A 17,384-nucleotide genomic window follows, 5' to 3' on the forward strand; every position below is an offset into this window, starting at 1 on the left:
CAGGAATGACACAATCAAGAAGAATGGCTTTGCATTCATTGTCAAAAAGGCCATTTCTATTATGAAGTACATGCTGTTTATGATAAGTTAATGTCTATCTTCATACAAGTAAATCCAATCCAATCACTAACAGCCATTATTTTATATGCCAACCACAAAAGCTAGTGATGAAGAAATTGAATCCTAACAACACCCTCAGTTTTAAATTACTCAAACATGCAGTCAAGATGTATTGATCATTGGAATGCAAAAGTTGGAAACAGAGGAAGGAGCAGTAGTTGGGACATATAGACTTGTTAGAGATAGAATTGAAATTGGAGATCACATGATAGAATTTTGCGAGACCAAAGGCTTAATTGCAAATATATTTTTACAATCACATTGACATTGACTATACATGTGGATTTCTCCAGATGGGGTACATAGAAATTAAATTGACTTATACCTGTGGGAAGACACAATGGAGAAGCTCAATATCAGCAGTTAAAACCAGGCCAGGTGTTGACTGTGGAACAAACCATCAATTTCTTATATGTAAGCACAGGCTAAAGCTGAAGAAAATGAAAACAAGTCCATTAGAACCAAAATACAACCTCAAGTCCAGCCCATTTGAATTTCGATTACAGCTCAAGCACAGATTTGAAGCCGTGAACACTAATGACAGAACACTGATGAGCTGTGAGAGGACCGCAAGAGGGTCACTCGTGAAGAAAGCAGATGACAAGAAAGATGGAAGGGAGGAAGATAAGATCAAAGTGGATGTCAGAAGACTCTGAAACTTGCTCTTAATCATAGAGTAGCCAAGACAAATCAGCTTGAGAAAACAAAATCAAATAATATAATGAAATGTGCCAAGACCCAGAAATAGAAAAGAAAAAGGTAGAACACACTCAACATATCTTAAACTGAAAGAACTCAAGAAAAAATTCAAGCCTCAGGTGGCAATAATTGAAAAACTAACATGAAAGGAGGTAGCATATGAGCAAGAACTAATGGCACTGAAGGAAAAAATTCAAGCTGCGTTGAAAGCATTAGCCAGAAACAAGCCTCCAGGAATAGATGGACTACCAATTGAAATATTTCAAGAAGCTACTGAAGCGCTGGAAGAACTTACTCATTTATGCTAGGAAATTTGGAAAGCAGCTGTTTGGCCATATAACTAGAACATACCCACGTGTGTACCCATTCTAAAATGACATGACCCAAAAGAATGCTCAAGTTATAGAATGTCTGGGTACTTTAGAGACGCAAATCCACAGAAACTCATGTATAAGACAGCGTTTTATATATAGGTTAAGTGTGCATCAAGAAAACATCCCAACCCAGTGCTACCCAAGCCCACAAATCCAACATCATCCTATTAACCCATATGTCCAACACCAATCCACGAAGTCCTCCTCCGTCTCACAAAACAGACGCAATGACACCGACTGCAGGAGGAAAGCCGAGTCGGTGAACGTGTAAGCATCTCAGCGCTGGCAGGGGTCTCCGCATGGCTGCTCCAGCACCTAGGGCTGCATTGGGGTAGGTCCATGTGGCTTCTCCTTGGGGATGTCTTGCAGGAAGTGAGCCTTGCAAGCTGAAGCAGGGAACTGCTAAGGCAGCTGCACCCTGGTGCGACCATCACAAAGCAAGCGACCAGAGAACTCGAAAGGCGAGGCTCACCGAGCCATTTATTCCTCTGCCCTTCAATTAATCCCACATGTGTTTATCGTCCAGGTTGGCACAATAAACTAATTCAGAACAATATCATTGATATTGTATGCAAGTAAAATTTTGCTTAAGATCATCCAACAACAGTTTTATCAGTACATTGACAAAGAGCTGCCAGAGGTTTAGGGTGGAACCAGGGATATCCTTGCTGACATTAGATGGATCTTGGCTGAAAGCAGAGAATACCGGAAAGATGATTCCTTGTGTTTTATTGAGTATTTCAAGGCATTCAACTGTGTGGATCATAGGGAATAATGGGAATTCCAGAAACCATCATTGTGATCATTCAGAACCTGTACATTTATCAAAAGGTAGTTTTGTGAACAGAACAGGGAAATAGCACATGGTTTGAAATTAGGAACATGTGTCAGAGTTGTATCTCTTCACCATACAAATCATCAGAGAAGCTGGATTATATGAGGAACCGCTCAGTATTGGCATTGGAGAAAGGCTTGGTAACAACCTTATTAAGTTGCCATGAAATTCATCTTGATTTGATCCACAATAAATGCTAATGGAAACAACAGTCAAGGGGGAGGGAGGGCTCAAATATAAAATGTTTTGGAAATGATGATGGAAACATATGTACAAACATGCTTGATGCAATTGATGTATGGAATGTTATAAGAGCTATAAGAGCCCCCAATAAAATGATTTAAAAAAAAGAAGAAACAACAGTCAAGACACCAAAGGACACATTGCATTGGGTAAATCTGCTGCACAAGACCTCTTCAAAGTGTTGAAAAGCAGGTCTGTTACTTCGAGGACCAAGGTGCACATGGCCCAAGCCACAGTTTTCAATCGCCTCATATGCATGTGAAAGTCGGACGTTGAATAAGGAAGAACAAAGAAAAATGGATGCATTTGAAGTATGATGTAAAATTGTGAAAGTACCATGTAGTGCCCAAAGAACAAACCTATCTGACGTAGAATCGTACGGCCAGAGTGTTCCTAAGAGGCAAGGAGAGTGAGACTTTGTCTCGCATACTTTGGACATGTAATCAGCAGAGACCAGTTCAGAGACCAGTGGAGGGGCAGTAAAAAAGAGGAAGGCCCTGGGTGAGATGGCGTGACACAGTGGCTGTCAGCATGCGCTCAAACAGAGGCCCAATTGGGAGGAAGGCACAAGACCAGGCGTGTTTTGTTCTGTCGTGGGTTCACTGTGCAGCAGAACCAACTTGACACCGTCTGACAGCAGCAGCGACTTTATTTGGTTCACCCTCTCTTCACTAAGCAGCAGTTTGTTTAATCTGCGTTACCCATAAGCTCATCAAATATCATATATCGAAGATGGCTGCATCATTATGTACCTGCCAAACTACTACGAATTATGACCCAGCCAAGCTGGTGTGTAACTTTTAGTTTCATAGCCAGTATTGTTTCCTTGCACATCCGTGTTTGTTACTGCCAAACATACATCGTTAATGCTCAAAAGAGTTTAGTGGATTTTCTTTTTACTATTGTTATAAATATGAAATTGGCAGATGATACAGTTAATAAGGGGAAGATGTATGTACTGTTTTAAGAATTTGTCTATCCTAATTTTCTCTCTCCCTTTAGCTAAAAAAGATTCGATCTTTACTTTTGGCTGGTGCTGCTGAATATGATAACTTCTTTCAACATTTGCGTCTCTTGGACGGAGCCTTTAAACTATCTGCTAAGGATCTGCGGTCTCAGGTAGTGCGGGAAGCTTGTATCACGTTGGGGTAAGAATTGTAATTCTCCTACATCACAATAGAACCTTGTCAGGGTGCGTCACTGAGGGTTCATAGGTTGTGGCAGATGGGTCTTTTAATGTAAAGTCTCCAGATCCATTCCAATTACACTTCTGTTGGTATTATTACAAGATTTTCTGTCCATTTACATAAAGTCTCACAGAGCTTTTACTTTATTTTATCTAATAACATGGCTCTCAACGTTCTGTTTAATACTTTTAGCAGTTATATATAGGAAATAGAGATAGATAGATAGATAGATAGATAGATAGATAGATAGATAGATAGAGTTTAGAAAAATGAAATGGTATAAAATTATATCACCTGTTTCATTGATTCTGCTGGCTGGATATACCATGATCATCAGAATTTTTGCTTGTTTGTTTTTAGCAAGTGCTATAGTTTTGAAATCCAAGTTAAAGTAATATCTTGCAGTTAAGTTTTTTATTTTTTAAATAGTTTTATTGCCATATACTTTACATATCATACAATTTAATTCTTAAAACATATTCAGATTTGTGCAATCACCACCACAATCATTTTGAGACCATTTTCTTCTCACACTCATTGTTAACTCCCCATCCTCCGCTGTCATACACCTAGCCAGTCCAGTTACTGTCTCTATAGACCTACCTATCCTGGATTTATTATACAGTAAATCATCCAAAAAACAAACCCAACAGCAGTGACTACACAAAGCATTGAAAAACCCCAATAAAAAAGAAAGCATAAAATGTTAAAATTTAAAACAACTTTAAAATGGGTCTAAGGGATATCAAATGATAAAGTATTAACACTTTAACATAAATACATCTGCTATGATAAACTTTACACTACTCGCTGTCTGACGAGGCTATTCACTGGAGGCTCACTCCACGTGCGGACCCTGTAAATGGATTTTGGGTTTCCACTGTCATCCAGAGACTCCTGTTACCCAGCGGTTCACATTTCAGCTCTGATACTGTTCTCTCCTTCAGATTTGGATTTTATCATTTACAGTCCTTTGGTCACACAGGTGGGTGTGCTTGTTCCGGGTGGACTTAGTGGATTCCTCACTCAGATGGCTGCTTGTTTGAAGACAAGTCTTTAACACCAGCGTGCTGTTCTTTCTGATAGCCGGGCACCATCTGGTTTCTGAACCTTCTTTTGCTATAGCACCCATAATTTCAGTGATCTCTTCATGAGGGTGATTATCAAGCAGGGCCATGTCACAAGAACCAGTTGTTCTTAGATTGGATCTAGAATAAAGTGTGAGCCCCAAATCCATTCATGTATCAATGCTTTATGTATGTCTCTGGTTTACATTAGATACCTATTACCATTTTATGACCAAGAGCATTATAAATCCTCCTCCTAGGGCATTGATCATGTCATTACTTTAGCCCATAGCAAAGAACTTAAAACACCATTGAGAAAATGAAATTAATACAAGTTTAGGCCAGTTTCAGAGTATATTGCAGTTAAATTTTATGCAAATTAGAACCATAACTGTTTAAAGCGTCAATTTGTATGTTAAATTGTGTCAGAATATCAAAGCAGAAGCAATCATAAGAGAAATTGTTTATGTTAATAATTATGACTTCAGTAAGATTATTGAAGCCTGAATATTACATGTTAAAAATAAGTACAAAAGAAAAATGACTATGTAATTATTTTCAGATTTATAGTTTATTTGTATATGATTGATCCATTTATTTATTTTTGGCTATTTGAAGACAATTTTTAAGTTATGTCTTTGATGTTTTGGTTCTTTTTTAAATGAACCTTCTTTGGCTACCATATATTCTCGTGTATAAGCCAAGTTTTTCAGCATATTTTTAATGCAGTTTTTGTGGTAAAATTAGGTGCCTGATCGGATATTTGGGTCAGCTTATACTCGAGTATATACGGTAATTGCTTCTGCCAAGGTCTTCTGCATGCACATTGCAAGTGTGTTTGTTTTAATATTTTAAAGTAAAAGACCAGGAATCATGGACCTCTTCCCCATGTCCATTGCTCGTAGGTAAGTTTAAATGAAAATTCCAAGCTGTTTAGAAGGTTCTTTGCTTCAGTACTTATAAGAAGTTGAACTCTACAGTGCAGTATTTCCTTATTCTTACAGGCATCTGTCATCAGTTCTGGGGAACAAGTTTGACCATGGAGCTGAAGCCATTATGCCAACTATCTTTAATTTAATTCCAAACAGTGCCAAAATCATGGCCACATCTGGTGTTGTAGCTGTTAGGTTAATCATTCGTGTAAGTATGTTTTAGGGTTATACATGTAATAGACAAGGTGTAAATAGTGGTCACAAGAAATATTCTCAAACTCCCACTACAATTAACTTGATGCTGATTTAGAGGTCTGTGACTTTCTGAGACTCTGAACTCTTTATGGGAGTAGAAAGCCTCATCTTTCTCCCACGGAGCAGTTTTGAACTGCTGACCTTTCAGATTGTAGCCCAAAGCTTAACTACCACACCACCAGGGCTCCTCTGAGACTGTTTCCATTGCTGTGATTGTCCCTTTGGCTGTAATAGTACACATTTTGCAAAATAAGGGAAAAGCATAAGGAAGGAAATGAATCTATAACTCTAGGATGTAAGAAACGACGGCTGCCAATGTTACCCTACATTTCCCATGTCTTTTAAAAATGTATATCCATTGTTGGGATGCTGTATATAAATATACCTTTAACCCACTTCACTATAGCAGATGACCATTTTATCTTTCTTAATGTGAATGATGGGTGAGTTCCCATTGGTTTTTCATATTGATTTGAACATCTGCATCTACTTCTCAGTGTTTACTCTTTTTTTTAATCTCTCCAGACATGATTTCTATTCTTCCCCCTTAATACATGTCACTTCATTTTAACTATGTGTTGGTTGTGCATATGAAGTCTTACTTAATTAACTGCATACAAGCAAAGCGAGAAGTATCCAGTTATGTTTACAAGTACGTATTTATTTAGATTTAGACTATTCAAGTAATGTATGTGTGCATTTTCAAAAACAGAAATGAAAGTGAAAAGCACCAGTTCCCTGTCTCATTCCCACCCACCTTCAAATTCTCTTTTCCTTGAAGCAACCCTTGAAACTCTTCAGTGTGTGCTTTTAACTAAAACATACGCTTATGTTTTATTAAATTTGTATTTCAACTAAAACTGATACAACTGAAATTTATATATTCCTGGTTCTGTGGGTTAATTTTTACTGTTTGCTCTTCTACTGAAACCAAAAACCATTGTTGGCTATTTTTATTGAAGCAATGTCCAAAATATATTGGTGCCAAATAATGCCCAATTCATGATGTCTTTTTATGTAGGTATGTATATATTTTCATGATGTATTCTTTAAAACTCTCAGCTAACTTAAAATTCACTGTTAAAACTTTGTGAAATACTCATCTAAATGTGTATTTGCTTCAAGGAAATGGTTGTGTAGTTTTGTTTATTTTTTTGGTAGGTTTTCAAATGTACATCTGTTTTTTGTTTTTATTTACAGCACACACACATCCCTAGGCTAATACCTGTCATAACAAGCAACTGTACCTCTAAGTCTGTCGCAGTTAGAAGGTAATTTTTTAAAATCAAAACCAACAATTTTCCTCCATAGAAAAAATTAAATAATTTTTAATATTATATAAGGTTACTGTGTAAATGTTATTTAGTTCAAAGATCACTATCTAAATTTTCTGGAAGGTGAACTCTTACAACCTCTACTATGTTTTATTTGTATGAATGTATGTGCATGTGTGACAGAGATGGGCATTGCTGTGCAGAGATGGAGGTGACCGACTTTCTCTTACTGCTCCCTGAGTAAAGGCACTCCATGGGAAAAGTAAAATATTACAAACATTAATGACAGTAATTTATTATTAAGGTTCCCAGGTGGCACAAATGGTTTGTGTCTGATGCTGACCTAAAGTTTGGCCATGAGACGCGTTCAGAAAGGGCCTGGCTGTCTGCTTTCCTGGGAGAAAGAGGAGGCTTTCCCACAGGGGCCTGGCTGTCTGCTTTCCTGGGGGAAAGAGGAGGCTTTCCCACAGGGGCCGTTTCACTCTGTCCTCTAGGGTTGCTGTGAGTAAGAGTCGACTCGATGGCGGTGAGCAAGTGATACGCTTTCATTCGGATTACAGCCGAGAAAACCCTATGGAGCAGGCCTTCCCATTGCACATGCGGTCGTCATGAATCTCAATCAACTAGCAACGCCAAACAGCAGTTTAAAACTGAATTAGGTGGAATGGCGGTGTGTGTTATTTGTGTCTTCTGATAGTGATATCTGGTACTAAGAATCCTGGCCCATCACCTGGTTCTACTGAACAGGTACGGGAGACCCAGGTGTACCCTGGATAACTAGCTAGGGCTTTGCTCCCAGCTCTCTGTCGTCTTGCCTTGTGTTCTGATGAGAGCTGTTCATCACATCTGGAATACGGACTGGTTTTTTAGCTTAAATTAGTGATGCCTGACTCCTAATTAGAGTCTTTTAAAATATGTGGACCCTCTTCTGCAGAATATCAGTCCATACAACATATCTAGGTCTTCAGGGAGCTCATGGATAGCTGTTAAAGCCTCTTAGTGTACACTATTGGGAACCCTTATTGAGCTGATTAATAGCAGATCCGGATAGCAGCTCCTTCAGCACATTTCTGAAATCCCATTTGATCTTATCCCAATGAAAGAGTTTGGATTTTTTTTTTTTAAGCAGTTTTATTGTCATGTAATTCACTAAGAATTCAGTAATTCATATTAAAAAGAGTTGCACAATCATCATCATAATCAATGAAGAAAATGAACATTTTCTTCATTCTTATACTTATTATACCTTTGCGTATCCCCCAACTTCCCGTCATATCCCCAAGAAACCATTAATCCAGTTACAGTTTCTGTAGATTTATAACTAACAATGACAAAAACCATAATAGATAGAAAAGAAACCAGACAATATTAAAAACTAGAGCAAATTTGAAATGTGTGAAAAGGGAGATCAAAAAGATAAGACTGTAAACTTTCACCCAACTGCATCTATATGAATCCACTTTCCAGTGCAGTCTGCCTGATAGCAAGGCCGTTCACATCCCTGGGCTCCGTCAGAGCAGTCACCAGAGGCCGAAGCCATGTGTATTTCCCACTGACAATGACTTTTAAATTGGTCCAAATTGCACTTCAACTTAGCCTTGTCTTCCATAATCAGCTTTACAGTGCTCCCTTCTAATAGCCAGGCTGTTCACATCCCTCAGCTATGTTCAGAGGAAATCCACTGAAAGGCTTAGTCCATGTGGGGACCCTGCAAGTGCATGTTCGGTTTCCAGTGTCGTCTATAGGCTCCTGCAAGTCAGGTGTTCACAATTTAAGCTCTGATACCATTCCTTCCTTTGAGTTTATTTACAATCCTTGGATCGTACAGGCTGGTGTGCTTGTTCCGTGTGGCCTTAGTTCAGTGGTTCTCGACCTCCCTAATGCCTCGACCCTGTAATACATACAGTTCCTCATGTTGTGGTGACCCCCAACCATAAAATTATCTTTGGTGCTATTTCATAACTGTTATTTTGCTACTGTTATGAATCATAATGTAAATATCTGATAGGCAGGATGTATTTTCATTGTTACAAATTGAACATAAAGCATAGTGATTAATTACAAATATAATACGTAATTATATATTGTGAAATTTATTTCTAATTACAACTAAATGAAATTTTGACTGGAAGCATGGTGTAGCATGGGTAACAGTCTTCATGCCAGGTACTCGTATATGGCGGATCTGCATGTAGATGGACGCCCCTGGAGACGGATAGAGGAGTGGTGTCTCAGTTCCTAAGACCATCGGAAATATGTGTTTTCTGATAGTCTTAGGTGTGACCCCTGTGAAGGGGTCATTCGATCCCCCAAAGGGGTCGCAACCCACAGGTTGAGAACCACTGCCTTAGTGGCTCTCTCATTTAGGTGACTGGTTGTTTGAGGACCTTACATGCTATTCTTTCTAATAGCTGGCCACCATACTTTGCTAAAGCACCCATATCTTCAGTGATACCTTTGTGAGGGTGAGCATCAAGCAGGGCCATGTCATAAGAACTAATTGTTCGTACATTTGGGTCTACAATTAAGTGTGAGCCAAAAATCCATTCATAGATAGACAAGGTTTAAATATGTTTCCGGTTTACTTTAGAGATATCATTGTCACTTTCTGTTAATCACCCCCTGTGGTATAAGGTCATTCATTTAATGTCGTTAATTTAGCCAACGGTATAGAATTTGAAACACTGTTGAGAAAAGGAAATCATATGCAGCTATGAACTGCAATACATAAATTGCTGACTTGTACAGATTAAACTCCTAGTGACTGCACACTATATACACAATGTGAGTTAGTGATAACATAAAACTTTCAATAATAATCTTTCACAACAGCAGAGCCACATGTATCAGATTACTATATATCACAATAAAGCAAGGCTGGTCTTACAATAATACATATTTCATAGTTTTGGAAAATAATTTCTATTAATGCTTAACTTAGCGTAGCTCCTTGTTGCTTATTGCCTATGTTCTACTTTGGCCCTTTATGCTTCCACAGGTGAGAACCCTCCCAAGCATGCGTCATCTTAATGACAGTTACATGGAAGGCAAGAGGGAGAAGTAAGGGGGACTAGCCAAGCATTTAGAACCATGTAGCTGTGTGTATGTCTGAGGATTGCCATCTGCCCTTGAACAAATAAACAAAAATTCCCTAGAGACGAGCATACACTCAGAAAGCTAGAGGAATACTTTATGAACTTTGAACCCAAATGAAGCTTTAAATCTAACACTGACTAATTACTGTATATACTCGTGTATAAGCCGAGTTTTCAGCACAGTTTTAATGCAGTTTTGTGGTTAAATTAGGTGCCTTGGCTGATATTTGGGTTGGTTTATACTCGAGGGCTTTTTTTCAGAGGATTTACACATTGTTAGAATTTGTTGTGGCTGCTGTTGTCATTATCATTATCATGTACTATTCTTAAGTTTCCAAACGAAGTTCTGTATTTATTTTCTCCTTTGTGTAAGATAGAGTTCCTCTCCTGTAGTGCTGCTGTATTTTGGGATGACCTACTTCTTTGTTATGGAACATTGCCGGATGCTTAGCAATTCTAGCCTTTGATAGTGTATACCAATAGCAACTTATTATCACTGTGACTATAGAAATGTCACCCCTACCCCAACACACATCAATTTCTGAAGCATACTTAATAAGTCTTGGTCCTATATTTATTTAAAGTGAACATCAGTAGTTAGAACTTTGTGTTTTTATGAAAAACAAGCAATAGGAATCATCTGGCCCATTTCCCTTGCCTTCTTCACACAGAAAAGACGATTGATCGCCTCTCCCAAACTCAAGTGAATAATGTCACTAAGACAGTTCAACCTGTGTAGCAGGTTTTGTTCTGTAGAATTTGTGGAAATGAGTTGAACATTGCCCCTACCTTTTAAAAGCTTGGGGAGATTAGAAAGTACATGAAACAAAGACTAGTGCAAAGCTGTGTGTATAAAAGAGAGGAACACGTGTATGTTCTGCATTTAACTGTTTCAGAGAATCGCTATGAAGCCAGCTGATGATGTATTTTGCTATCAAATTGGCTCTTACTCAACTGTGACACTGTGTACAGCAGAATGAAGCTCATCTTCCATCCTCATAATTGTTCTTATGTTTCAGCCCATCAATGCAGCCACTGTGTCAGTCCCTCGTGGAAGAGGGCTTGCTGCTTTTCCACTGCCCCGCTAGTGTATCAAACACGATTCCCTTCTTCAGGGACTGGTCTCGCCTGACAACATGTCCAAAGCACATGAGACGAGGTCTTGCCATCCTTGCCATTCTGGGTGTTCTGCTTCTAAGACAGATTTGTATTTTCTTTTGCCGTCCGTGGTGCTTTCAATGCTCTTGACCAGCACCATGATTCAAAGGGCTCAATATTACTTTGGTCTTCCTTATCCAGTGTCCTCTTTCATTTGCATAAGAGGTGTTGGAAAATAAGGTATTTTTAGGTCAGGCACACCTTAGTCCTCAGAACACTTGCCTTTGAACACTTTCAAGAATCATGTGCAGCACATTTACCCAATGCAAAGAGTCGTTGATTTTGAATACTGCTTCCCTGAGCATTTATTGTGCATCCAAGCAGGACAAAATCCTCGGCAACTTGAATATTTTCTCAGATGTTGTGAGGTTTTCAGTTTTCTTTACATTGAGTTTTAATCCATACTGAAGTCAGCGATCCTTGATATTCACCAGCAAGGGCTTCAAGTGCAGCAAGCAAGGTTGTGTCATCGGCATATCACAAGCTGTTAAGAAGCCTTCTTCCAATTCTATACAACATTCTCTTTCACCTAATCCAGCTTCTCTAGATTCCTTGCTCAGCATGCGGATTGAAGCAGTATTAGGAGAGGATGCATTCCTGATGCACACCTTTCGTGCTTTGAGCCGGGCAGTGTTTTCCTATGTTCTCTTCATCCAACTGCCTCCCGCTCCATGTACAAGTTCCGCATGGATATATAATGAAGTATTCCAGGGTTCCCATTCTTCTCAAGGCTATCCACAGTCTAATCCTGTAGATCAGTGGTTCTCAACCTGTGGGTCACGACCCCTAAGCCCATCGGACACCACATATTTCCAGTGGTCTTAGGAACCAAGACACCGCTCCTTTATCCTTCTCCAGGCGGGTCCACCCACATGCAGATACGCCCACATACGAGTACCCGGCGTGAAGACTGTTACCCATGGTCCACCATGCATCAAGATAAAATTTCATTTATTTGTCAATAGAAATAAATATGTCACAATATGTAATTATATATTGTTTTGTAATTAATCACTATGCTTTCATTATGTTCAATTTGTAACAATGAAAATACACCTGCAAAAATAAATAAATTAATAATAAAAATTTTTTAGAAAGAGAAAATGCATCCTGCATATCAGATATTTACATTATGATTCATAACAGTAGCAAAATTACAGTTATGAAGTAGCAATGAAACTAATTTAATGGTTGGGGATCACCACAACATGAGGGTTGCAGCATTAGGAAGGTTGAGAACCACTGATTTAGATAGTCAATAAAACCAAGTAAAACATCTTTCTGGTAATCTCTTCCTTCAGCCAAGAGCTATCTGACGTCAGCAGTGATAGCCCTTTTCCCACATCCTCTTCTGAATCCATCCTGAACATCTGGGAGCTTCCTTTTAGTGTACTGCTCTACCATTGTTGGATGATCTTCAGTGAAGTTTTACTTACATGTTATATTAATGTTACTGTTCTATAATTTAATCATTCTGTTGGGCCACTTTTCTTTTTAGTGGGTAAAATATATATAGATCTCTTCTAAGTTGGCTATTTTCCAAATTAACATCATATGACTTCATTTTCAAAATTCACATAATATAACATCATTTTCCAAATTAACATAATAAAAAATGTATATAGATCTCTTCTAAGTCAGTTGGCTATTTTCCGAATTAACATTGCTGGTCTGTCAGTGTGTTATACTATGGTAGTTTGTGTGTTGCTTTGATATTAGAAGCTATGTCATTTGTCTTTAAAATCCAGCAGTGTCAACCAAAGTGAACAATTTCAGCAGTGTTTGCGGACAAATAACAGACTACAAAGAAGGAATAGATTGTTCACTTCCATGGAATTAGCCATGGAAAACCATATAGCGAGAATTGAAACAGTTTCCAGTTCCTATCTGTACCAGTGCACATCCTCTGGTCTAGCCAGACTTGCAAGGTAGAAATCGGATCATGACAGTGGGGGGGGGCGGGGGGGGGTTGGGGAGGCGATAGGAAGCATTTAGGAACTAAAGGAAAGTTGTATTTTTTCATCGTTGTTACATCGCACCCTGACTGGCTCGTCTCTTCCCCAAAACCCCTCTGCAAGGGGATCTCCAGTGGATAGCCATTGTTCTATGTCCTCTTCTGAATCCAGCCCAAACCTCTGGCATCTCCCAGACAATGTATTGCTACGTTGTTGGATGATCTTCAGCAAAATTTTACTTGCACCTTGTGCATGCTATTAATGATATTATTCTATAATTTGAGCATTCTATTGGGTCACCTTTCTTTCGGACATGAATCTCTTCTACTCAGTTGGCCAAGTAGCTGTCTTCCAAATTTTCCTGGCATGGTGAGTGAGTGCTTTCAGTGCTACACGATCTTCTTGAAACATTGCAATTGGTATTCTATCAATTGCTGAAGCCTTTGTTTTGACTGATGTTTCAGGTGAAGTTTGAATTTCTTACTTCAGTAGCATAGTTTCTTGTTCCTATGCTACCTCCTTGAAGAGTTTAATATTGGTTCTTTTTGGTACCAAATCACTGTACCGTCTTCTTCTTTTTTAAAGTCATTTTATTGGGGGCTCACATAGCTCCTACAACATTCCATTGTACCATCTTCTTCTGATGCACCTATGTCATTCGACATTTGCTTACAGAATCTTTCAATATTGCAACTCGAGTCAGATTTATTCTTGAGTTATTTCACCCTAAGATTTGCTAAGTGTGCTGTGCCTTTTTGGTTATCTAACGCTAGGTCTTTGCACATTTCATTATAACATTTTGCTTCATCTTTTCCTGTCCTTTGAGATTTCCTTTTTTTTTTTTGTTAGAACGCAGCAAAATAAAATTTCAGTTCATTGTTGGACAACATTGTTTCATACATACATCAGACAGACCAAAAAATAAATAAACAGCATCTTCATAGACAACAAAGGAAAAAGAAACCTTTTTATATTTGGCCTTTGTAACCATCTCATACAAACCAAGTACTTATTGTAGAGCTAAGTACATACACAAAAACAGTTAGTGGAATGCTCAGAATAAGCTTGTATATTTTGTTCTTGTTGATTTTGCTATTTTTACAAAAAATGTCCACCCCTCTGTGGTCTATAGAGAGAATGGTCACACCGCAAGTAAAATCAGGAGTAGGACAGAGGGTGCTCAGAGGGCTGTTTCGTCATCTGAGGTCATTAAAAGTGGCTGAACCCTAACAATATGTACAAAAATATAAAATGTAAATAAAATATAAAAACACATTTTCTTCTTTAAAGTGCTTTTACGACAAAAAGCAGAGCCTTGGCGGTTTTGGCCGCTCCTATTGCAAATCCACAGTGTGGTTTTGGTGGGGAGTGCTGTCATCTGCATGTCGAAGCCCACAGTGGGCAGCGGGCAGGGCTCTACTCGAAGATGACCACGTTTAGATTCCGAGACTGGACGTAGAGAATTGACTAGGCCATGGCGGCCTTTTTCAGTAAGTTGAACTGTCCTTTTGCTGTCTAGTTACCCTCACTGGCCTCTACCTTTTGGTACAGTGACTCTGCTTCTTGCTGTCAACATTGTCATCTTCCTCATCTTCAGCTGCCTGCTTCCCGTAGCTGCCTCAGCCTTCTTATCTCCACCTTCTTCCCCACCATCACCTTTCTCCCCCTGTCTTCCTCCTCTCTGCCTGCTTCCCTGTCTCCTTGTCGCCAGCTTCCTGTTCCCCATCTTCCCAGTGAGTGTTCCTGTTACGCGGGATCATCTCTTCCATACTCCGCCTCCTCCACAACCTCCTCCTTCTCCTTTAAGTCCTTGGTGGTGATCTCCAGATGGCGTCCAGGGCGTATCTGACATGGTGGGCCACGCTGCAGATGCAGTGAGTTTGGGGAAACAGGCTGTAGAGCGTCCTGGGTCCCCGTGGCAATGGAGGCTGTGGTGAGCAGGACCCAAGACCAAGTGCGAAGATGGCTTTTCAGAGCAGCCAGTGGGGAAAATTTCTAGTCAGCCCTTTAACTTCGTAACTTCTTCCATTTGCCTTATCTACTCTGAATAAGAGCAATTTCCCAAGTGTCTTCTGACATCCACTTTGATCTTGTCTTTCTTTCTTATGTTTTTAATCACCTTTTGCTTGTTTTATGAATGATGTTATTGATAGCCCCCATAGCTTTTTGGGTCTTCTGTCATTAGTGTTCAGTACATCGAATCTGTTCTTGAGTTGTTCATGAAATTCAGGTAGGCTAGACTTAAGGTTGTATTTTAACTCTTGTGGACTTGCTTTAATTTCCTTCAGTTTGAACCTGAACTTGCATGTGAGCTATCTATGGATGTTACAAAGTGAGCACCTGGCCTAATTTTAAGCTGCTGATATTGAGCTTATCCACCGGCTCTTCCCACAGATGTAGTCATTTTGCGTATTCTATCTGAAGACCTCCATATGAGTAGTAATTATTTGTGTGGTTGAAAAAAGGTCTTTTTATGAACAAGGTGTTGGTCTTGCGCAATTCCACCTTGTGATTTCCAGCTTCGTTTTTGTCACCACAACCATAATTTCCAATTACTCTTTGTTTCAAAAAATATAAATCCTTCCTGGATCAGAAAGCCTCATCTTTTCCAGAGATTACCAGGCAACTCATAACCCATTTTGCCACTGGGACTCCTCTAACTAGCTCAAGGTAAAGGTTTATTAAAATCTTATTGAGTGATTAATTGTGTAGATTTAGGTATTTTAAATTGACTTGGGTATGGGTATAGAAATGGTGCTCGTTTGTTTCATCAGAAAAAGATAGCCTTCGGATTGTGTTTTCCTTGAATGGGTCCCTATGGTTTGTAAGATATACTTCTGTAGAACTAGGGACACTAGGTACCCAAAAAAGGGGATCATTAAAAGGTGGGAACTAATGTTTGCAGAAACCAGATCAGGAAATAGCACATAAGGGAAAAGCTTGAAGCTTGCTGAAAGATTGAAGGGAAAAAAGCAGAGTGACCATAGGGAACCAATTCCAACCTCTATTATGACACTATTACAGGGAAATATCAACGTTTCTATATTTTTGTCGTATTTTCTACATTTTTGTAGAAAAGGCATTCCAAACAATTAATGCAAACACAGATTCTTTAATGCCTACTGATGGTTTGTTCATATGTACATTGCATGAAAGACTTGCAGTAAGGTTAAACCAAATGACAGCGATAAGCCCTGTTAACAATACTGTCATGAAGCTCCGTGTCTGATTTGAAGGCAACCTTCCCTCCCTTTGGAATTTTTGTGTGTCTCAGTGACTGCCGTAGATGACTTACTTACACGCATTTACTTTGGCTTGCACTCAATGTTGAGTTGTTCGTTATGTTCCATTTTTAGAACTATAAAAAGCCAGAAATTTATCAATCATAATAATGTTGGGTCACTTAAGTTATAAGTTTATTTATGGGTTAATAGGTTGTTTGAGAGAGTTCGGGATAAGAGAAACAAAGCAATGAGTGTAATTAATGCTACTGAACTGTGCATGTAAAGCTTGTTTTAAATGGCATATGCATTGTCACGTATATATTTATGTATTTACCATAATAAAATAAATAAAATAGAAGACAGCTAATTTATCGTCCCTAACACGCAAAATACTAAAACTTATTTATTTATTTGACTACTTCCCAGGCGCTGCTTTGAATTTTTAGATTTACTTTTACAAGAATGGCAGACACATTCACTGGAACGGTGAGTATCTGTTTGAAACTTTTTTCCTCTGAATTGAATCTTGAGATTTACATCAGTGAGTAGCCTAACCCATTTTCTGAAAGAAACGAAAGAATTTGTAAAACATTGTTTTGAGCCTGTCATATTCACAGAAATTTTAATGAAGCTTTATTGATTTAAAAAATGTAGCGTGTGCTGTAAAATATGGACAAATCACAACCACAAAACTAGGCGTGGTTCCTTGTTGGCTCTGAGTAGCACTCTGATCAGTTCCCTGGAGGTGGTTGCAGGGGCTCTCTCTTAGGACTGTGCATGGATTTATTAAAAAGTCAGAAGCTCTCTCCTGATCCAGAGTGGTATACAGCGACTTTTATGTTATTATAATAAAATGGATGAATTGTTTTTCGGGGCTCTTAGAGATATTAATAACAACCCATACATCCATTATATCAAGCAGACGTGGACAATTGGTGGCATCAACAATTTCTTTTTTTTTTTTTT

At 38.8% G+C, this 17,384-nt stretch overlaps 1 protein-coding gene across 2 annotated transcripts in view; it reads left to right on the forward strand.

Annotated features, from left to right (window-relative positions):
• Window positions 1-17,384, forward strand: part of CLASP1 (cytoplasmic linker associated protein 1) — a 354,339-nt gene that overhangs the window by 197,276 nt on the left and 139,679 nt on the right. For both annotated transcript variants that reach the window (XM_045287431.1, XM_045287432.1), the window contains 4 exons: window positions 3,274-3,419; window positions 5,530-5,665; window positions 6,913-6,983; window positions 16,845-16,904. In XM_045287431.1, the coding sequence (XP_045143366.1) occupies window positions 3,274-3,419; window positions 5,530-5,665; window positions 6,913-6,983; window positions 16,845-16,904 (413 nt within the window). The remainder of the gene's footprint in view (window positions 1-3,273; window positions 3,420-5,529; window positions 5,666-6,912; window positions 6,984-16,844; window positions 16,905-17,384) is intronic.

The sequence above is a fragment of the Echinops telfairi genome, unplaced genomic scaffold (assembly GCF_000313985.2).
Source record: "Echinops telfairi isolate 266 unplaced genomic scaffold, ASM31398v2 ScPeMD7_15;HRSCAF=58, whole genome shotgun sequence".
Classification (NCBI taxonomy): Eukaryota; Metazoa; Chordata; class Mammalia; order Afrosoricida; family Tenrecidae; genus Echinops; species Echinops telfairi.